Source organism: Periplaneta americana, chromosome 17 (genome assembly GCF_040183065.1).
Source record: "Periplaneta americana isolate PAMFEO1 chromosome 17, P.americana_PAMFEO1_priV1, whole genome shotgun sequence".
Lineage (NCBI taxonomy): Eukaryota > Metazoa > Arthropoda > Insecta > Blattodea > Blattidae > Periplaneta > Periplaneta americana.
This window is the reverse complement of record NC_091133.1, coordinates 4,541,197-4,564,500: the sequence shown is the minus strand read 5'-3', so window position 1 is coordinate 4,564,500 and position 23,304 is coordinate 4,541,197. Positions and strand designations below refer to the sequence as shown.

The window sequence follows — 23,304 nt, the reverse complement described above, 5'->3', positions numbered from 1 at the left end:
AGAGCATTCTACTATGACACAGAGGCAAATTGCTGCAGAATGTCACATCGGTTTGGCTACTGTTAATTCGATCATAAAACGATACAGGGAGGCTGGATCCATCACACCCCAGAAAAAAGGAAACTGTGGCCGGAAAAGGAAGACTTCACCTGCAGATGATCGTTTAATTGTCAGGAAAAGTAAATTAAATCCTAGACTAACTGCTGTCGACTTAACCCGCGAGTTAATGGCTACCACTGGGGCGAATATTCACGTCACAACAGTGCGGCGTAGGCTTTTGGAAGCTGGACGAAGGGCTCGTAAGCCTATTAAGAAGCAACTCCTAACCCCTGTTATGTGCAAAAAACGCTTAATGTGGGCAAAATTACATCAACACTGGACAGTGAATGACTGGAAGAATGTACTTTTTTCCGATGAGTCTCATTTCGAGGTCCACGGCCACCGTGTTTCTTACTTACGGAAAGGATCCGAAAAAGTAACAGCAGCTCATCTCCAACAAGCACCCAAATACCCCCCTAAAGTAATGTTTTGGGGTTGTTTTACACATGAAGGGCCTGGAGAGTTAATACCTAATAAGGGAATTATGAATTCTGACAAATATATTCACTTATTGGAAACCAGAATCGTACCCCAGCTGCAAAAATCATTTCCGGATGGCAGAGGTGTGTTCCAACAAGACCTGGCACCATGCCATATGTCTCGAAAAACTACAGAATTCTTCAACAAGAAGAATATTCAGGTACTCCCCTGGCCAGGCAACTCACCCGACATCAACCCCATTGAGAACTTGTGATCAATTTGCAAAAGAAAAATGCAAAAAATGGATTGTTCTACAAAGGAGAAGATGATTTCTGCCCTCATTGATGTATGGTTTCGCGATGAAGAAATGAAGAATATTTATGGGAAATTAGTGGAATCCATGCCAAATCATCTCAGAGCTGTTATTAGGAACAAGGGAGGCCACATAGATTACTAAGGTATGTCTTAGATCCTTTTTTTATCCCGTTTGAGTGTTTTTGCATAAGTAATTACGTTGTTCGGATTAATTTGCACGCTACTGTACCATCAAAGTAATTAAGATTGAAGCTCCTCTATACTGGCTGCCCATTAAATTAGAAGTGGATCTGGTAGTAGTGGTTAAAAAATTCGAAGTAGGTATGATTTAGTGAATGCTCAATATCGCAGTATCTATCAGAAAAATCAGGTGGAGAAATTTCATGAAGGACTACTGGATGAAGAAATAGACAGCACGAGAGCAACAATCGTATCCCTGGTCACCTGAATGTAGCAGCCACATCAGCCAGACAATAACAGAGAGAGAACTACCGACCAACACACTTCATAAACTGCACCACCTCAACTTGACTCTTCACGATGGAACAGTCAATTGGCACAGAAGTTTCATCAAATGTCATCTCTGATTTCAGATCATAGCTTTTGTCCATACTGTCAATCTTTAATTCTATCCTGTGCATACAAATCACAATAATTATGTCATATATCACATGTATTTGTTTACGAAACACCTATGAGAATTTTTAATGTCTGTTCACACTATTACCCAATCCTGATGACAACGAATTCACGTATACAGACTCCAGAATCAGTAGAGAAATAATTTGTATGAAAAACTCGTGTAGAATGGTTTTATTGCTCACAATCCTGTGCATTGTATTACCACAGTCTGCTATATACAGTCGCGAAGCTCAATATGTAGTAAAAATGCAAACATAGGTAGTTGCCCACCACTAGGATCGCTACTATCGCCTCATCATCGCAGATCTCTCTCCTAGCAGACGACAAAATATGTTACACTTTCGTTGTCGTGTTCTTTTCGAAAAATTAACACCTTCCTTCCATTATTGAAATATTAAATGCATAAAGTTAATTTATTATTTTAATGAAGTATATTAAATTCCACCATACACTCGAAGATACCTGCAAGAAATAGGTTAATATTATTTTTGTTCGTGCAAAACGAACTGAAATTTACTATAATCGCTTCACTCATTCAAGATTACAGCGATAATTAATTATGAAACCAATAAATATTAATTTTCATTTCCCTTTACAACAATAATAATGGAAATATGAATTAATGGAGTAACTTACGTGTACCGGTACTTGTAGTGTAGGCTTACGTAGTTAACAAAGTGGGATGAGGTTAAGCAATAATAATCACACCAGAATTGGAAATAAAACGTGATCAATAATTTTATTGTAAGAGACTTTTTATACGTCTCTAGTAAAGTAACAAATAAAAATAACAACAAAATTAACAGCTATAATTAAAAACATATCCTTTGAAAAAAAAAGTAGGCCTAAGCAATAATAATCCCACCAGAATTGAAAATAAAACGTGATCAATAAATTTCATTAAAACAAACTTAATTTTTCTACGTCTCTAGTAAAATATTATTATTCCAATTATTGTATTTTAGCCATTAACATTTTGATTACAACCAATAACGAACATTTCACAGGCATCAATGTGAAATACGCAACGAGCTAGCACTCGATGGAAATACGACACAGTCCAAAGTCGACCATGGACAGTCTATTGTTTCTAGTTGCTAACCGCTTGGAGCGCTTTATCACGAGATTTGCAAAAAATCACCTCAAGCTTCGCGACTGTATATAGTAGACAGTGGTATTACTGAAGGAGTTGGACGCAAAGACATGAGTAATTCTTCGTCCCCAGGTAACAGTTTGTGCGAGGACGCTACTGGAGAATGGAGGAGGATGAGAAAGGAACTATGAAGTAGTCTTTGTGCTTTGGGACTTAATGCATACTTACAAACCAAGTGGTCCGAAGAAATAGACATCAAGTATGAGGAGTTAGGCTAATAAATTAATTTAAAAAGAAAAATTAAAAGAAAGACGGTTTCAGGATACTTTGTCCAAGTTTTATTGCTTGCAAACACTTCGTCCACAGTATCTTGGTCCACACTAATTTCGTTCACAAATTTTTAATCCAACCAAATCTTTGGCCATAGATAAATAATATAAACCATGCTGACATTTGGACCACACCTACTTGGTCAATATATATTTCGTCAATAGTATGGACGAAATGACGGACGAAATGTCGTGAAGAAATTATTATTTACCAAATGCTGCAGTTTTATTTTATTGACTTTGTATTAAATGGATTTATATCTGTGGCTTTAGAATTAAACATTCAATTAATATTTGAGGAGAAAAATTCGCTCCGGCGCCGGGGATCGAACCCGGGTTCTTGGTTCTACGTACCAAACGCTCCGAACACTGAGCTACGCTGAATTCAATCCACAGCACTAGTTCGAACCTTCCTCCTTTTAATGTTTTCTCTTTATGGCCTGACTCCAAGTTAGGCATATATGTTGACGTATATGTCCAATGTCAACTGCCATTATGCTAGGAGCGCACTCAGCTGAGTGACTTATTTGGCCAGGATTCCGCAGGTAAGTGCACAGTAATCTGTACAGACATTTGCACTGCAGCTGTGAGAATGTTACAGACTTATTAATTTGTCATACAGAATAATATCTGTAATATTGACAATTAATATTTGAGGAGAAAAATTTCCTACCAGTGCATAGGCCTATGTCTGTACAGATTACTGTGCACTTAACTGCGGAATCCCAGCCAAATAACTCACTCAGCTGAGTGCGCTCCTAGTATAATGGCAGTTGACATTGGATACACGTCAACATATATGCCCAACTTGGAGTCAGGCCATAAAGAGAAAACATTAAAAGAAGGAAGGTTCGAACTGGTGCTGTGGATTGAATTCGGCGTAGCTCAGTGGTCAGAGCGCTTGGTACGTAGAACCAAGGACCCGGGTTCGATCCCCGGCGCCGGAGCGAATTTTTCTCCTCAAATATTAATTGTCAATATTACAGATATTATTCTGTATGACAAATTAATAAATCTATAATATTAAACATTCAGTTCTTCTTCTTCATCTTCAGATTCTTCATATTGTAACCAATAGCATGGAGGTATTGTTGTACATTTCCGTTATGTTTCTACTGCCAATATTTACGCATAATTGTCTCTATTTGTGTTTGGTTTGCGAGATATTTTTTGTTCATAGGTTTCCTAACCTGTTGGTGTCCACCAGACAACTGTGTTGTCACGACATGGTTATCACGCTCGTCTTTTTTAGAGATGGTCTGCGATTGATAGTTCTCAGTACTGAATTTCTTTCAGCTTTGCACCTCTTCACTTGTGGCTGCTCGCCCTTCCATTGCTTTCCTGTATATCGCCATTGAAAATTCATTGGCACGTTCTTCAGCATGTCTCTTAACACCTCTCGAAAGTTCCTGCACAAGTACCTCAGTTCTGTCTGGTGTATGTGCTTGCGTGCGTGTGTATGTTGGGGGGGGGGGTTGTTTCTCAGAGATAACTGTAACTGTGGTATAGATTTCGTAGTTGGTTATACTCAGAGATTGCGTAGTTGGTTATACTCAGGATCCTCTACAAATGTTTCGCTTCTCGCAATGCCAATACTTGTGAGATCTTAACTCTGTGGCCGGAAGGAAAAAGGCCTTAAGTCAATTTTTTGTGACAATGAGATTTTTATACATTCTGAAGTGGAAACAATGCTCTACAATCTGGTAAAACGGTTAAAGTCAAATAAGACTCCTGACTGGATTTATAGAGCATTACCAAATGTCCTACGTACTTCTTGAATCAAGCACACACAGAATAAAGGACTTAAGAATATTTAATACTTTATTCCTTACAAACCTCACAAGTTTACTTTCCAGGCTTCCCTATTAAAAAGGTCTAACTTGTATTTTAGCTATTTTATCATATACTGATGCCCTTTCCTTTTAAAACGTTAAGCACCAGGTAAACAGTCCGATATTGTTTAAGACCTATTTTGCATTGCTAATAATTTACATTTCTCATTTATTTTGACATAAAAAGGTCTTATGTTTAAATAGTCCCTTCTTCTCAGTTTGGGTTGTAGTCTTAAAAGGGCTTAAGTGCGGCTATTTTTGGAAATAATCAACAAAAATTGTTAAATGAGCAACATTGCCTATTTTAGAAGAAATATAAACAAATAATATCCAGGAAAAACCTCTTAATTAAAAGAACTCTATAATTGACAACAATGTCAATCTTTCTACTGCTCTCCTGAAAAATACAAAATTTTTACTTAAGAACTTTTTCCTCCCGGCCACAGAACTTATTTGAGGGATGATAATGGTACCTGTAATTACTGCTTTCTAGAATTCCCTCTCCTTCAGTTGACAGCACCAATCTCGCCATTTGGCCTTTTTAATTTTCACTAGTCTCACTTTGTATTAATTTAAAGTCGATTTCCTGGGTCAAAACTCCTTATTTGTACATACCGAAAACCACAGCAATGTTATAGGCAAAAAAAGTATTGACAATGTGTCTCTGTTGACGAATGCTGAATACTGACAATGTGAATACAACCGAAATTTCTGTTGACCAAATGGTGGTGCGGACAAAAGGAGAGTGGCTCAAATGTCTGTGGACGAAAAATCTTGCGGACATTACTACTACACCAGAAAAATGATTAAGTATATTTCCTAAACCTGATGCAAACCACAAGTTTAGCCACCTAGCACGCGAATAATGAGACAGCACGAGAGCAATAATCGCATCCTGAATCTAGCAGTCATATCAGCCCAGGGTTGTTGTAATTTAACCCGACCCAAAAAAACCATATGGGTTTTTTTAAAAAAAAAAAACCCCTTCAATAAAACCCGACACAAAACCCAAAAAAAAAAACCATATATTTATTTCTCGTAATTTAATCAACATACAAAATATTACAAAAAGGTGCATCATATTTATTTACTATAACAATTTGTCAGCAGAAGTTATTAATTAGGTAATGTTTCATTATAAAGAAAAAATTACTCTCATCAACACGGTGTTTTATTGTAGAATGGTATTAATATTAACTACATCACAATTCAGTCCTTCTTAACATGCAGAAATCTGTAGATCTTCACTAATTTCTCAGCTTTTTCCTCTCCTAACTTATTTCTTAACTTTGACCAAACAAGCCCATAGGTGAAGAAGATGCTCTCAATGGATGCAGTGCTGGCAGGGCAAGAAATTAAACTTTTCACAAAGCTAATAAATCCTGTTGGCAAGTTCCCCTTTTTTGTTGTTTTCAATTCCATTATTTTCCACCATTTTTTGGACTGAACTGTTGTACAACTGCGTCAGAAAACATAGTAGCAGGAAAATAATCAGAATCAGCAATCCTAAAAGACGTAACACTTGTCACCCACTCTGGATGAATCTCTGTGAGCCAATTTTCTGCACTTTCCTCTTGATCTGCAGTTATTCTTGCCCCTCTGAATCTTGGATATAACATATTAGCAAGATAGAGGAAGGGCAGGCTGCCAACTTAAGAATATTTAATAATAATTTACCAATCTTTGCTTATTTAATTTACCAGTTTTTGCTCATGAAGTAGTTCTTAGAATATGTTAGTGTTCTGAATCACTTAGTCACGAAATTGAACTATTTAATACCCGTTAGAGAAAAACCCAATAAAACCCATAAAAACCCAAAAAAACCCATAAAAACCCAGTAAAACCCACTGGGTTGGGTCTTTTTTTAAATACCCGGGTTTTTCTCAACCCTGTATCAGCCAGAGGGAGAACCAGCAACCAACACACTTCATAAACTGCACTCACCTTAAGTTCACTTTTCACGACAACAAAGTGAACTGGCACAGGAGTTTCATCGAACGTCATCTCGGTTTTCACATCATAGCTGTGGTCCATACACTGTCTTTATTCCAGTTTTTTGCAGGTCTAATACATTTCTCTCCTGCAACACATAAAACAATAATATGCAGTTGTTCACGAAAAACCAGTGACTTTTTTAATGTCCCCCCCACTCTATTATTAAATCCTAATGTCAACGAATGCATGTGTACACAATCTAGAGTCAATAGCGACATAATTTGTACGAAAAGCCTAGTAACACAGCATGTAGCAGAATAGCTCTATAATAGGATATTATTTTGTTCAAGTACATGCGTACTTCCTTTTTCTATTTCCACATAAAAATATATATTATTTGTAATCTTCATCTTACGATGTTTGGTGACATATATACATGTTGATGTGACATATTAATGAATTTAAATACTATTATAGTCACAATTATGCCATGGTATGAAAGAAAAATTACACAACCTCGAGCGGGAATCGAACCTGCGACTTCCTGACCGGAGAACAGGAAGTCGCAGGTTCGATTCCCGCTCGAGGTTGTATAATTTTTCTTTCATACCATGGCATGATTGTGACTATAATAGTATTTAAATTCATTCATGTATTATTTCTGAAAGACTATTATGTTATTACAGAAAATGTATGTCGGGAAATGTGAAACATATTGTGACTTATGTATGATTTGAGGCTTTCTCGGCGTTGGTTCGCTAATATGTTTTCGCGGGATATCAGCCGAGTTAAGATTTTGGAATGCTCCAAGCTTTCGACTGCTATCTCTGCAGCCATCTTCAGGGAAGTGATGTCCAAACAGAAAGTCGAAAGGTTATATAGATGTTAGGCTGTCTCAGGTGAAACGGGATTGGTTGGCGGATCGGCCAATCCGGGGCCGGGAATTGTCATCCCTCGTAAGCTCCGCCCCTCCCGGGTTCCTGCGTGAAGTTTGGCGGGCAGCGAGCCCTATTCCGCCAGTTGGAATCGGTTGCCGTCCTCGGTCCGTGATCTTAATGACCTTGATTGTAAGAGGGCCTAAGTTGGTCTAAGGCCGGTGTCCATGCCTGACTGAGCTGGAGTCCACGTCTCTGTTAAATTCTCTGACAATTCCCGGCCCCGGATTGGCCGATCCGCCAACCAATCCCGTTTCACCTGAGACAGCCTAACATCTATATAACCTTTCGACTTTCTGTTCGGACATCACTTCCCTGAAGATGGCTGCAGAGATAGCAGTCGAAAGCTTGGAGCATTCCAAAATCTTAACTCGGCTGATATCCCGCGAAAACATATTAGCGATATTGTGACTTGTAATTCAAAACAATAATAATGTTATTTTTATTTACAACAATAATTTATTTATTTATTTAATAATATATACATAAAAACGTTACATTAAAATATCCCGAAAGAGCAAAACTCGTGTTCGGGGACAGTTCCGTTACATAGATATACAGTACATACTTCGAGGGCAAAATACTTAAGGAAAAAGGTGACATAAAGATGATAATAAATTTAGTAAATAATAATACTAGTAATAACTGAGTGGAAAAAGAGCCGATGTTGAGATTGATGGATTAATATTAAATTATTATTAGTAGTATAATTAGTGCAGGTCATGTTGATATAGTAACCAAGACAAGATAGAAAAAATACACTTAGGATAGAAATAAACTTGTTTTACAGTACATGGTACATAATATAAATACAGGGAAGTCTGTCATATAAATTTTTAAATTCTGGATCTGAAAATTTCATTGCTTAAAGTAGTCAATTCGAATTATATAGACGTGGACCATAATTTGTACTGTGTAGTAAAGCACCAGATGTGAAACATTTAGTTTCAACTAATTTAAGAATTTCATTTCGTCTTGTATTATGATCATGTGGCTGACCTACAAATTTCATTCTATTTTTATGATAGAATTTCATTAAAGAGTATTTATAAATTTGGTTAATTCTAAAAACATTCAATGCGGAATGGATCAAATTTGTTGGATAATCCAGTCGCCTTTTGAAACAAATTTTGATTATACGTTTTTGCAACATAATTAGAGGAAGAAGAGAAGTTTTTAATGACTTTCTATTTCTAAATTTAAACACTCCCGTCAACAATGGGTATTCCACTCCACACAGCAACATAGTATTCGTTACTGCACTCCACAGACAACAATGACAATTCACGTGGATTATTGAGAACAACAATGTACTCCGAATCTCAATTAATGTTCACAAAGCACCATTTACAAAACAAAACTGTCATTTCTCAGTTCACAGTTCGTTTGCCTTGGCTAGTTCTTCTAGCTCATTCACTCAAGTTCACAGTATATCGAACCCAAGACTCCCAGAGACAGTCCACTGAACTTCGAACTCAAGACTTTGAGATAAAGTTCACTGCTCGCCGAACCCAAGACTCCTGGACGCGTTGCTTCCGCCTGGGAGGTGCTGCAGGTACTGAAGTTCACTCGCGGGTCGAACCCAAGCCTCGAAGGCTGGCTTCCTTGCTCGCTCACGGCTGCTTCACAAAAACTGGCTGAAGTTCTGAACTGCTCGCGCTTTTATTTTGTTAGTAAATCACACTTTCCAGAAACTACGGTGTCCCACAGTTTCTCCAACAATCGGCTCGCGTAGCTTTTCGAAACTTCCAGCTTCCCCCTCTTGCTTCGCGCCACACCGCACCTTCCCTTGCACTAGATGCGTGCGCAACTTCCTTTGCCGCGCCCAGCGTTCGCCGAGCTCGCCCTCCTTCTACCGGACGCGTGCTCGACTCCCGAGGCAGCGAGAACATTCCAGAATGGTTGCCACAATATTTTAAAATGAGTTATTGTATTAGATGTTCCTTCAGAGGGTAATCAGTGGCAGAAAATAGCAGACTTATTCTCTTAAATGTTGATTCGAACAGCATCTACGATCTCATATTACTACAGCAGACAAGTTCGAATGGAGGATAAGATCTGTAACTGAAAGCTATGATCACGGTAAGAAATAAATATGTACCATGTTTTAAGCAGCAACATTTCCTTGCTGATGAATCTAGTAGCAAGCCATCACACACAACATATTCTCCCATACTCTTCTTACTGTAACACGTACCCCCCTCCACTTACGTCATGATGTGGTTCTCTCATATGTCAATGCACCAGTCAACACCACGCAACTGGCCATGTAACATCGGTTCTTCCTACAGCTTCAAATTTCGTAAGTCTTTTTATTGCCAGATAACTTTCTTTTGCTCCATATATGTCTACTTTCCTTACTTACACATTTTTTATTGATTCTTACAGATTCACAACACACTACCATTCTTTGCGTCGTGATGACTGCCGCAACTTTTTACCCATTTTAACCGTGTCATCTTTATACTCATAAACTGCACACACGTTTTTGCAGACTTCTATTAAGGCACAGATTCTGTATTTTAACATCTAGACTCTATATGACGTTTAATTACTACTACCACCACGCCGTTTTGCAAGTTATTATTATCACATTGCTTTCTGTTTGTGCAGTCGTTCATAACGTTGTAATTATCTCACATCATGTATTTTATCATATTTTATTATGTTGCTTTTTACCTACGTCTTTATGTTTAAAGCATCACCATATGCTAATTAGACCTGAAGATGCCATTTAATTGGCGAAAGCGGTAGTCATATTTGATTGTGTAATGACCTAATGCAATTTCTTGTATTACTCATTAGGTTAAAAAAGACAGTTATTGAAGGATTTATTATACTTATTTCATTTATATTCTTCCAGTTTAAAAACTGAATTTATCAGGCACAATAGCGGAGGAGTCTTCATCAGAGTAGAAATTTTGACATGAATCTTTAACCACAGTATGATACCGCAGTTCACCAGCATTCTGATGAGTTTGAGCAACTACAACAGGAGGCGAAATCTGGTTCTGCGGACCAGCTATAGTGGCAGGAGAGAACATCATGATAACCATCAGATACCCTTGTATGACTGGACGATAGTGCATCATCACTGAGGCTGGTCTGGGCTGTCATTCTAGGATTCTTCTCCCGCCACATGATAAGCTATATTGCTACAAACGAAACATTTACAAAATAAATAGTAATTAGCAATCATTCTCAATACAGCCTACCTCAGATAAAGGTTTCTGCTCTTCTATGTCTGTGTTATTATGTCTTTCTATTGCCAGAGGGTCGATCTCATGTTCCATTTTGATCACATCCATCATGACTGAAAAAAAAATAATAAGAAACTTAAATGGGCAAGAAATAGGTCAGTCATTGGGATATACTTACTAGCAGAAACTTTTATTTTCAGGGAGTGTTAGAACTAGCTGTTGTAGTATTTTAAAACATTAATAAAATCAATACAAAATGCAACTCACATAAATGTAAATAATGCTACCAATCACATAACAAGCAACAACGATTAAATGGTAAATTGGATACATAGTTCACCATATAAGGTTATTGTTCGCAGACTGAATAATTCTACTGCTAGAAAAATTTATGATATTTTATATAAGTTTATAAAAGAGATAACTGATGTAATTGCAATACCATTAGTTGACATTAACAAATTTTTTTTCTGAAGGTGTGTTCCCTGAGGAACTAAAAATATTTGAAATGATACCACTGTACAAAAAAAGGAAGTAAACATGAGATAAACTATAGACCATTATCACTGATGCAAATTCTATCCAAAATAATTGAACATATTATGAAAAAACAATTGTATGAGTTTTTCGAATCACAATCCTTGATGCATTAAATAGAATGTGTATACTTTCATTATTAAACCTTGGGAGGAAAATAAGAATATAAATGTATGTATGACAGATTTATCTAAGGCTTTTAATGTTTGATCCATAGAGTACTGTAATTATTCGTGAGCTACAAAGGTATGGTATTGACGGTCACGTACTTGAGCTTATAAACTCTTATCTTTCTGGTAGACTACAGGCTGTTTATTGTAAAGGAAAGTGGTCGGATTTTAAAACGATGACAACTGGTGTCACACAGAGATCAATAATGGATCCATTATTATTTGTAATTGGTGTAAACCATTTACCTGCTTTTATGACCCCTACTGCAGAATGCATTATGTTTGCAGATGATACTTTTTTCATAATAACGGGTGAAAATACAAATTATATGCAATTAAAAGGTAATCAAATAATACAAGCTTCTGAAAATTGGTTTGATAACAACAGTTTGTACATCAACAAAGATAAGACGCAAAATGTATTCTTAAAATGTGTAATATTGAAGTAAAATATGCTAAACTTCTTGGTCTTACTTTCAATAATGAGAATTGGAATAAACATACTGATGAATTATCCAATAAATTATCTCACACATTATATCTTCTTCGAAGAATTAAACATATAACTTATTGTATGTACAAGACATGCTAGTTAAAATATATTATGCCTTATGCCATTGCCATTTAAATTGTGTTATTAGACTCTGGGGAAATTGTCCACGTATTAATGACATTTTTATAATACAAATGAAGGCTGTTAGAATTTTATCAGGTAGTAATGAATTAGCACATTATAAACCATTGTTTATTACATTTCAAATTATTACACATCCATCTTTGTATATTTATGCTTGCTTGTTATACAAGTTTCCTTTACATAAAGACTATGATGAGCACGCTACCAGATATTGTAATGATATTCATTTACGCTTGGAAAAACCAATTCTACATTTTTGAAACAAAATATAAAGTTTTATAACATGTTGCCTAATGATATTACAATTTTGGATATAAGACATTTTGAGATTGTGTTAAAAAATATATTTTTCTACTCATCCATATTATAAAATTCGTGATTTTCGCGGTATGCTCAAGAATGTATTACTTTGACTTATTTTAATTGTCTTTCCACTTAGTTTGATTGTCTGCAGACATAAGACAAACTCAATGAATATCCTATAGATTTATTAATTTGTCAGACAGAATAATATCTGTAATATTGACAATTGATATTTGAGGAGAAAAAAATTCCCTCTGGCGCCGGAGATCGAACCCGGGACCTTGGTTCTACGTACCAAGCGCTCTGACCATTGAGCTACGCCGAATTCAATCCACAGCACCGGATCGGATTCTCCTCATTCAATGTTTCCCTTTATGGCCTGACTCCATGTTAGGCATATGTGTTGACGTATATGTCCAATGTCAACTGCCATTATACTAGGAGCGCACTCAGCTGAGTGACTTATTTGGCCGGGATTCCGCAGGATTCCGCAGTTAAGTGCACAGTAATCTGTACAGACATATATGCACTGCAGCTATGAGAATATTATAGATTCATATTTGGCGAGTTTACGGGCTCCGCTGCACCTTTGCAATGACTTCTAATTTCTGTAAACGAAATCTTATAGCCTAATCCGTCTGCAGAAATTCTTCTGGTTGTCATAGTTTTGAAGCATCGTTTTCTTGTTCTCCAATTATTACCGCGTCACGTGACTACGGTTTAAAATTTGACGCGGGCAGAATCGATCAACTGGTCAAACGGACATTAATGATCTTGACAATAGGCTATGTATAAAACAGAAATTACATAGGCTATAGGTGAGCTTATAATAAACTGTCAGCAGAAATATCTTAGATTAATCGCTTCAAACCAACGTTAATATAGCGTGGATTGTGTACGAAAATAATTTTTATGTTCATTGTGCATCTCTGTTTACGAAAAATTAAAACGAATTAAAATTAGCATGGCACATAAGCAATGTTTGAAGAAATATAGGAAACAAAAATATGAGTAGGCTAATATTCATCGTTCTTAATGATCTTGGGTCAGAAAATAACAATAACATAGGTCTACGTATAAAATATAAATTTATTACATACAGATGAGTATATAAAAATAGTAAGTAGAAGCACCTTGGATTAATATGCTTAAATTACTCTAGGTTTGATCTAAGAGTGGCCTATATGTAACGACGTCTCATAGCAAATTACCTTCACAAATACAAACTTACCTCTATAAAGTACTAAAATGAAAATGAACCACAAATCTATTAGCGAAAACTTCACTCCACCGTTCACATTGTAGAATGCACTGTTTCTATTCTGGGTATAAACAGCTTCCACTACGATCAAGTGAGCCGTGACTTCGGAAACCAATGCAAAAATGTCTGCAAATACCGAAATATTAGCAAAATCTCGGGGGGGGGGGGGGACAAATCTTTACAATAGCGTTACCAAAAGAAGGCTGATAGCAAGGATCCCTCGTCTAGGAAAATGTAAAACAGCATGGGAGATAGAAGTCTGTGTGGGATAGTGATCACATTTCTTTACTATAGCATTACCATGGTAAGGTACAATTATGTATCTACATTCTTGGATCCTAGACGATTCTTAGATATCGTAGATATGATACATATCATCATCAGGAAATGGCTTGCATTTTCTTTTTCTTTCTTACTTCGATTTTTTTTATTTTCGCTCGTTACATTCGATTTTCAACCACTACCTGTACTTCAAATCATTATTCCTAGTATTCTTACACAAGGTTTGTTCCAGCAAGCAATTCACAATGCGTTACGAACTAATGCTACCGATTTTGTTTTGACGCTTGAACCAGTTGTGTACGACGTCAGAACTAGTTCGGGATTTTACGTTGTTGGAACGTTTCTTTAACTCTTCTTTCATAGTCTTTGGAGTTTCTTTCCATACTAAAATTACATTCATCTTTCGAACATTATTCTTTGTGAAATAGGCTATATCACTATCACCTTCCTCATGATGGACTATTTTTTTTTTATTTTATTTTTACCTGCATAGTCTGGAAGCATTTTAACCGTAACTTCAGATTAAATCATCTGCGCATGCGTCAACAGTTCAGAATTCCGAGTTCCTTCTTTCAATCGAGAACCAATTTCACTCATTCCGAACAAGTTCTAAAGCACGTTGAAATAGGGAACTGGAAGTTCAGTATCGGTTCTGAATCAATTCTGGTCTTGTTGGAACGCGCATGAGAAGGCAATTCAGAATCGATTCTAAACCATGCTGGAACAAATCTACTATATGACCATGAAAGTTGCGGCGCACGTAAAAATCGTTTGTTAGAATAATCCAATGAGAAGTGAACACTGCAGTATTGGTACCAGTAATATTCACCATGTACATTTCCTTCATAGACGCTAGAGTAAATAAGAAGTATTTTCCCTGGACCAAAAGTATAACGACAGTTTGTATAAATTAAGACGAATATTTTACCTGGGCCAAAAGTGCAAGAGGCAAAGACAATTCATGTCAATCGGGAATGTAACCAACCAAGTTTGCCAACAGATAGTTTCCGGTTTGATCATTTGATATTTTGTGCTTATTTACAACACTGCATATTTTTTAGTACAATAAATGTGGATTTTCATTAATATGCCAAAAAGGAAATGTTCATTATATTTAACCATAAACTTCAACAAGATTTTTCCATACATTCCAAAATTAAAGTGGAAGACAAAGTAGAGTCTGCACTGTGTAACTGGACACTTTCAACATAACATAGTGGAGAGCAGACATCTATGACACATGTGGAGCATCGTTTAAAAATGTATTAAGTGCACAATTAACAATTTTTCACAAATGAAGAAAAACCTTTTACTTTGAAACCGGTGAATATTTCTGTAAAATTTAAACGCCAAATTTTATATACTGAGATGATCATTGAGAATCCTGAAAAATTTTAATTCTTTCATTATTAATGATTATATTATTTTAATTTAAAGTTGTCACTTAAAGTTGAACCAATTCACTGAATATAATATGTTTGGAACTAATTTACTGGATATAATATGTTTTGAACCGTTTAAGTTGCTACATAATGAGTTTTAAATATCATAGCCAAAATTATGTTAACACTCAAATAGCGTATAGCCTATATTCAATTATTAAATTTATTATATTTTTTATTAAAGTCGTCCACACCTGTGGAGTAACAGTCAGCGCGTCTGGCTGCGAAACCAGGTGGCCCGGGTTCGAATCCCGGTCAGGGCAAGTTACTTGGTTGAGGTTTTTTCCGGGGTTTTCCCTCAACCCAATACGATCAAATGCTGGGTAACTTTCGGTGCTGGACCCCAGACTCATTTCACTGGCATTATCACCTTCATATCATTCAGACGCTAAATAACCTAGATGTTGATACAGCGTCGTAAAATAACCCAATAAAATTTAAAAAAAAAAATTTATTAAAGTCTGTGTGATGTATCTTGTCTCACTGTGAAATAGAGAGAAAGGAGATATGTCTTACATGGTCTATATTGTTATGGCGATGGGGGAGTGGAGCGATGCTGTCCATCCATCCAGTGGCGGAAGCGACTAGTTGATACTTTCTGTGGCACAAAAATAAATTAACGAAATATCTCTCTTCGTACTATGTAGTTCCGTCACTGAGCTTGTCTTTCAAGAAACTGAGTTCCGGTAGCCTGTACAATAACAAGGTTTTGAAAGGAATCCTGAAAATTTACAACCCTCCTATAATCTCCACCCTCATTTGAAGGGACTTGGTTTTATTGCTACTGAGACAAGATAAACCTTACCAGGTATAAGCATACACCAAACATGTCTTACATCGTACTTTTGTCATCGAGTAGCTATTATCCATTGTTTATCTCTTCAATTTGAGACCGTCACGTAAATTATTTATCACATTTTGATGAATAGTTTATTCCTACTATTTGAGTGTTAACATAATTTTGACTCACTCTGTACATTCCAAGAAAATTGTGTTACAATTCATATTAAATTTATGTTTGCAATCGGTATCATAACTATACATTGTGCAGTATTTAAACAGAATTAAAATGTTGCTAAGACAATAGTATTAGTCACTTAGTAACACAAATTACACACATTATAACAGAGTTTATCAGACAAAAAAAAGCAAAACTTTAACTTCGCAATAGAGCTAGGGCAATACATCACATTCTTCCCAATCTCATTTACTCATGCAAACGGTCACAGTCCTCAAGATTATAACGTTCAGGTGCTGCATTGAAATTGAGAGCTAAAACACACATCTGCAACCTATCAACCTGTCTCCAATTATCACCGAATCCTGCTTTGAGAAGATTCACCGATATCAGTCTTCTTTGCATCCGATAATGCTCTCATTTTATCTAACACAGAAGACTCAAACACCCAGGTCATGCTTATCCCTGGTTTCATTAATGCTGTGCATTTGTTTGAGGGGTCATCACATCTGTATGTTGGCTCCATCTTTACTTCGACAAGGGGTTTCCCATTTATCTCACTCCACTTCAACTGTAACCTCTTCATGTCCTGTATTCATCCAATTTCTTGAACTGTTTTGCAAGCACTTTATAATCTCTGATGGCTCAATCCTTTCCAAGTGACTTTACCTTTCCCACAGACTTGTAAATCTCTCGGTATTCTTCAGAGTAACAATGTTGGAGCATTTCCGGAGAGCCTTCTCTACAACTCCAAACTCCCGTCTGTGGGTAAGAAGGAATGCCTTCTCACCCGAAAGAATACCATAATACAGGATGGACCGCTTGAATGTACCTAATTTCAATTGTATGTGACTGGTAAACGGTTGAAGATAGAAACCTGCAGTAACGTTTATATGAAAGGAAAACTCAACAAGTTTCGATATGCACATCACCATGTCTCTATGTAGTAGTAGTAGGGTTTAAAAAGGGCGCGTCAGCTACTATAGCTATATGCACCCTTATCTAAAATTCTTAATATAACAAAGACATAAATAATATAATAATCAGAGTGCTAAAAGAACTAAAAAGCGTTGTCATGGCCATGTTTCTATGTGAGCTCCAGCTGTCACTGTGATCATATCGAGGCAATGAACGATTTTTTGCCAAGCAGGTGAAATAGGCCTACTTGCCTTTTACGGCGACGTTATATTCAAAAATACGTTATATTCCATGGACAAAAAAATAAAATCTAATAAAAAGTAATATTTTACATGGACCAAATGAAGTTTAAATAACGTATACATTACCGTACCTCACCCAAATATGTACTGGTAATTAAGAAATAAAAATATGTACCTTTATCTCACTGAATAATTTACTTACTTACTTACAAATGGCTTTTAAGGAACCCAAAGGTTCATTGCCGCCCTCAAATAAGCCCGCCATTGGTCCCTATTCTGTGCAAGATTAATCCAGTCTCTATCATCATATCCCACCTCCCTCAAATCCATTTTAATATTATCCTCCCATCTACGTCTCGGCATCCCCAAAGGTCTTTTCCCCTCCGGTCTCCCAACACTCTATATGCATTTCTGGATTCGCCCATACATGCTACATGCCCTGCCCATCTCAAACGTCTGGATTTAATGTTCCTAATTATGTCAGGTGAAGAATACAATGCGTGCAGTTCTGCGTTGTGTAACTTTCTCCATCTCACTGAATAATTAATAGTTAATATGTATGTGTTGCGTGTACAATATATTTGTAAAATTATCCCATTCCTGATTATCATTGTTTCATAAATAAACATAACGCAAAGCAGACATAAAATTCTATTACCTTACAATACCATTAAATTTAGCTACATATCGCTCATTCATCCTTAGTTTCGACAGTACAAGTGTATCAAGTTTTCTGTGCGTAACAGCCTATTTTTAATCCTACTTTATCATGTCAAAAGAAACATACTAATAGTCTTTCATGGGTTGGGTTAAGCTGTGAATGTATTCGCGATGTGCATTGTTCAGGGCTGCCAATTATATGTAGCACGCAGGCGTCTAATAACTCAGAACTGACAATGGAGCAAAATCGATTATCGTAGTGTGCAATGGAAGGACATTCTATCAAGGAAAGTGAAATGGAAAACAACGAGGTGAAAAATTTACTGAGATCAACAATCCATAAGAACGTATGTGAAGAAAACAGACAAGAGTGGCTTAAGTACAAGTGTAATGAAATCTAGTGTCATGAGTAAAAACTGAAGTGATTCGGGAAGTAAATTAATTAGCTTAGGAGGAAGGAAGGTCAGTGCCAAGAGGGGTAAATGAAAGTATTTCTGTGAGTGCAAGGGCTGATATGGGGAGAAGTGAAGAGAAGAAAAAGGAAGATGAGTTTGTAACAGAAAGGACCCATTAGATAAGAAAAACACTACACAGTAGGATGAAATGTTTTAATATCAATTTTTGCAGTCTTGATGTCACATGTATTCTACGATGTAACTCTTTAAATACCTCAACCCAAAGATCTGTCCTTTCATATCATTCATTGAGTTTCTGATACTTAATAATATCATGTTAACAGTAACAACTTTGTCAAACATTTTATCTATATCAATCACATCCACGTTTTGTTCTTTTTCTGACATCACTTCATTTATAAATTCTGCGGATTTCTGAATTTCTTCCACTGGTAATTCACTATTTCGATTCGAACAAAATCAGGAAAACAGATTTGCCCTTAAAAACTATTTTTCCAATTGTCTAAATAGGAAACGCATCTGTCACAGAAAGTGAGTATATTATTTTTTCAATAACTTTTAGTGTTGTGATAACTTCACTACTGAGGATCGTGAATTTCTGTTTTCCTGTATGTGGAATAAATGTACACTTTTTCTTAGCAAATAGTTTTTGCTTCATGTCATTATATTTAACTAAAATCTGTGTTGTGATATAATACTCCGGTAATTATTGATTTTCGATTATTTTTTTCAAACTTCCATATTCACAGTATTTTCCCGTCAATTGTCGGAAATAAAATATAATAAAGTAACCTGACCTAACATTCTTAAGTTATGTCAGGTTAGGTTAGGTTATAGTTTATTTCTGAAGAATGTAAATATTTCTATCGATTTTACGACGATAAAATACAGTGAAAAGTGAAGTAAAAAAAATAGTCCAAAAGCAGTGAAACTCATACTTACCAAAGATTTTGTGTATGATTCGAACAGAATAGTGATCTTCATCCCTTGTCAATTAGAGAGTACACTGCAAACACTGAATAGGAATATCTCCCCACCAGTATGCTGCAGTTCACCCCGTAAGTTATCCAATTGCAAGAAAACAAAAAGACGTTGTAGAATTCCTTGCTGCCTGTCTGCAAACAAGCGCGACTTTCTGATATGCCATTTAACAGGAACGCTGCTCACTATCTCTTTTACATATAATCACAGTCTACTATATACAGTCGCGAAGCTTGAGGTGTTTTTTTGCAAATCTCGTGATAAAGTGCTCCAAGCGGTTAGCAACTAGAAACTATAGACTGTCCATGGTCGACTTTGGACTGTGTCGTATTTCTATCGAGTGCTAGCTCGTTGCGTATTTCACATTGATGCTTGTGAAATGTTCGTTATTGGTTATAATGAAAATGTTAATGGCTAAAATATAATTGGAATAATAATATGGGACAAGGAGGAGACGTTTGTAGTGCTATAAATAGTAGCAACAGTAAGAGAAAGAGGCCAGAGTTATCCTTTTTCCGATTTCCGAAAGATTCAGAAAGGTTCCTGGGTTTCCACAAGAATGCTGTGCAGTAACAAAACTGTTAATTTGAAGTTCTTTGTGACTGTTAGAATACATTATATCCTTAAATTTCACAATGAAACGTTTCAGTCTAACCTAAAGGACATTAGATGCCGGTTAAAGTTCTGTCACTTAGGCTGCTAAATTTCCAGAGAAATAAAGGTTAGGTCTACTTTTTTCTTCAGAGGATATATTTTTAATTGTAGCTATTAATTTTGTTATTATTTTCATGTGTTATTTAGTAACGACGTAGAAAAATTAAGTGTGGTTTAATGAAATTTATTGATCACGTTTTATTTTCAATTCTGGTGGGATTATTATTGCTTAGGCCTACTTTTTCTTCAAAGGATATGTTTTTAATTATAGCTGTTAATTTTGTTGTTATTTTTATTTGTTGCTTTACTAGAGACGTAGAAAAAGTCTGTTACAATAAAATTTATTGATCACGTTTTATTTCCAATTCTGGTGTGATTATTGCTTAACCTCATCCCACTTTGTTAACTACGTAAGCCTACACTACAAGTATCGGTACACGTAAGTTACTCCATTAATTCATATTTCCGTTATTATTGTTGTAAAGAGAAATGCAAATTAATATTTACTGGTTTCATAGTTAATTATCGCTATAACCTTGAATGAGTGAAGCTATTATAGTAAATTTCAGTTCGTTTTGAACAAACAGAAATTATATTAACTTATTTCTTGCAGGTATCTTCGAGTTTATGGTGGAATTTAATATACTTCATTAAAATAATAAATTAACTTTATGGATTTAATATTTCAATAATGGAAGGAAGGTGTTAATTTTTCCAAAAGAACACGACAACGAAAGTGTAACAAATTCTGTCGGCTGCTAGGAGAGAGATCTGCGATGATGAGGCCATAGTAGCGATCCTAGTGGTGGGCAACTACCCATGTTTCCATTTTTACTACATATTGAGCTTCGCGACTGTATATAGTAGACTGTGATATTATATTGTAGTTCATATGCTTAACTATGTGGCTTCTCATATAACTCTTAAATGAATGAAAAAGATTTTCACAAATATAGCACATAGATTCACCCTCACGAATACAGCGGCGTTCATCGCTTTTTATGGTACATAATACGAAAAACACACATGCTACAGTTTAGTTTCCCAGCAGTCTACTAGCTTCATGGTTTCGAGGTTACTCGGCTGCGAACACTTTCCACATACATCGCATTGAATTGGTTTGCCAACAGTAAGCTAACGTTCTTGAATATTTAAATAACTCAAAGGGGAAAAAAAATACATTCTACAGATGATATTTTATTTTTTTCTCGCAAGAATGCTTTCGACAATTTATTGAACTTTAGTTGATAGACCTGCAACACAGATTTTTCACAGAGATCAAGCATTATGCTGGTGGTCATGCCTCCTTAAAAGGTTCGACTGTGATAAACACATTCGAATATTCTCTCGCTCGTATATCGGCGTATAAAGCTACTTCAGCAACGCAGCCGACATCGCATTTTAATCACTTCTCTTCCATACGCTGCTGTTCACAGCTCCTCAGATATCCAGAATCAAAGAAAAGTTTTCCACAAATATCTCATTCCAATGGTTCCTCGGCGGTATGGCGGCGGTGTTGATGTCGTGTTAGCGAGCCAAAGTCCGCGACACAAATTCCACAGACATTACATTGGAATGGTTTCTCGCCTGAGTGACGGCGTTGATGACTTGTTAGGTAACTCGACCGCGAGAAACATTTTCCACAAACATCGCATTTGTATGGTTTCTCCCCTGTATGCATGACATAATGGCATTTTAGATTACCAGAATCTGTGAAAGACTTCCCACATACATCGCATTTGAATGGCTTATCACCCGTATGCATTCGGATATGGCGTTTCAGATCCCCATTTAGACTAAAGTCCTTTCCACAGACATTGCATTGGAATGGTTTTTCGCCTGTATGTATGCGTTTATGGCATTTTAAATTACCGGAATCCGTGAAACACTTCTCACAAACATCGCATTTGAACGGTTTGTCCCCAGTGTGCAGTCGGGTATGACGTTTTAGATCTCCATTTTTTAAGAAATCCTTTTCACAGACATTGCATTTGAATGGTTTCTCGCCTGCATGCATGCGTTTATGGAAATTTAGATAACCAGAATGCGAGAAACATTTCCCACACACATCGCACTTAAATGGTTTCTCGCCTGTGTGCAATCGAGTATGACGTTTTAGATCTACATTTTTTAAGAAATTCTTTCCACAGACATTGCATTGGAATGGTTTTTCCTCCGTATGCTGGCGCTCATGACTGCTTAGATCACTCGAATCTAAGAAATGCTTTCCACAAATATCGCATTTGAAAGGTTTTTCGGCTACGTGATTCAAGGTATGTCTTCTCAAACTAGTGGAATACAAGAAACTCTTTTCACAGACATCGCATTTGAATCGCTTTTCCTCTGTATGAAGTCTGAGCATTTTCTCCGAAGAAACAGAATAGTTTGCAGGCTGACTACTACTGATGTGGTCTTCGGATGCAAAGCCCGCACACTCTGATATTTCACTGCTGGCATGTGTGTCTGCAAAACTAACAAAAAAATATATAATCAGTATGTAAAAGTCACAATAGTTTAGCATTTCACAAACAAAAACGTACAAGGAACCACATTGTAACAGTACACGTCAATAGCAGGTTACAGGATCACAATCACTTTACATATGAATAAGATATTTGTAAATGCTACCATCGTTCTGGACAGTAGCTATTTTCACAGAAAAAGTATTTGGACTATGGTTGTTTTATGAAAACCATAGAAAATGTCCACTTCTATAACAAAGGTCTACGGTGTTTTTTCACAAACAACTAATTTAGTAGATGGCAGCTATAATATGCTCACCACATGCTTAATATCTCAAATTTGCATTTTTTGAACTATGGTTCTTTTTTATATAAAAAAACCTTCAACTGATCTATGAGGCTAGCAAAGGTGCTTTTCGTTTGTTGTTTATGTATGTTCCTAGTGTGTTTGGAACTGGTTTCGGAAATAAATAGAACAATTTGGTCTTAAATTAAGATAGTCATCTAAGATCCTTCTGCACATCAATTAATTTGGGAAATAAATGTTTTTGCAGAAAAGGAGATAGGCACTACCAAAGATG

At 36.2% G+C, this 23,304-nt stretch overlaps 2 protein-coding genes across 8 annotated transcripts in view; both read right to left on the bottom strand.

Annotated features, from left to right (window-relative positions):
* Positions 1–13,799, bottom strand: part of LOC138692714 (zinc finger protein 239-like) — a 110,570-nt gene extending 96,771 nt beyond the window's left edge. For 5 of the 6 annotated variants that reach the window (XM_069815887.1, XM_069815890.1, XM_069815889.1 and 2 more), the window contains exons 1-3: positions 13,679–13,793; positions 10,816–10,913; positions 6,675–6,810 (exon numbers count right to left, since the gene is read on the bottom strand). Coding sequence is in view for 1 of the 6 variants with exons in the window: in XM_069815881.1 (XP_069671982.1) it covers positions 6,675–6,764 (90 nt within the window). In the remaining 5 variants the exon portion in view is untranslated. Of the gene's footprint in view, positions 1–6,674; positions 6,811–10,815; positions 10,914–13,678 lie in introns of all 6 variants that reach the window. The other variant, XM_069815881.1, reaches the window with a different exon arrangement.
* Positions 13,800–20,315: 6,516 nt separating this feature from the next.
* LOC138692717 (zinc finger protein ZFP2-like) overlaps positions 20,316–23,304 on the bottom strand; it is a 35,056-nt gene continuing 32,067 nt past the window's right edge. For both annotated transcript variants that reach the window (XM_069815892.1, XM_069815893.1), the window contains exon 5: positions 20,316–22,732. In XM_069815892.1, coding sequence (XP_069671993.1) covers positions 21,742–22,732 — 991 coding nt within the window. In that variant the 3' untranslated portion in view covers positions 20,316–21,741. The remainder of the gene's footprint in view (positions 22,733–23,304) is intronic.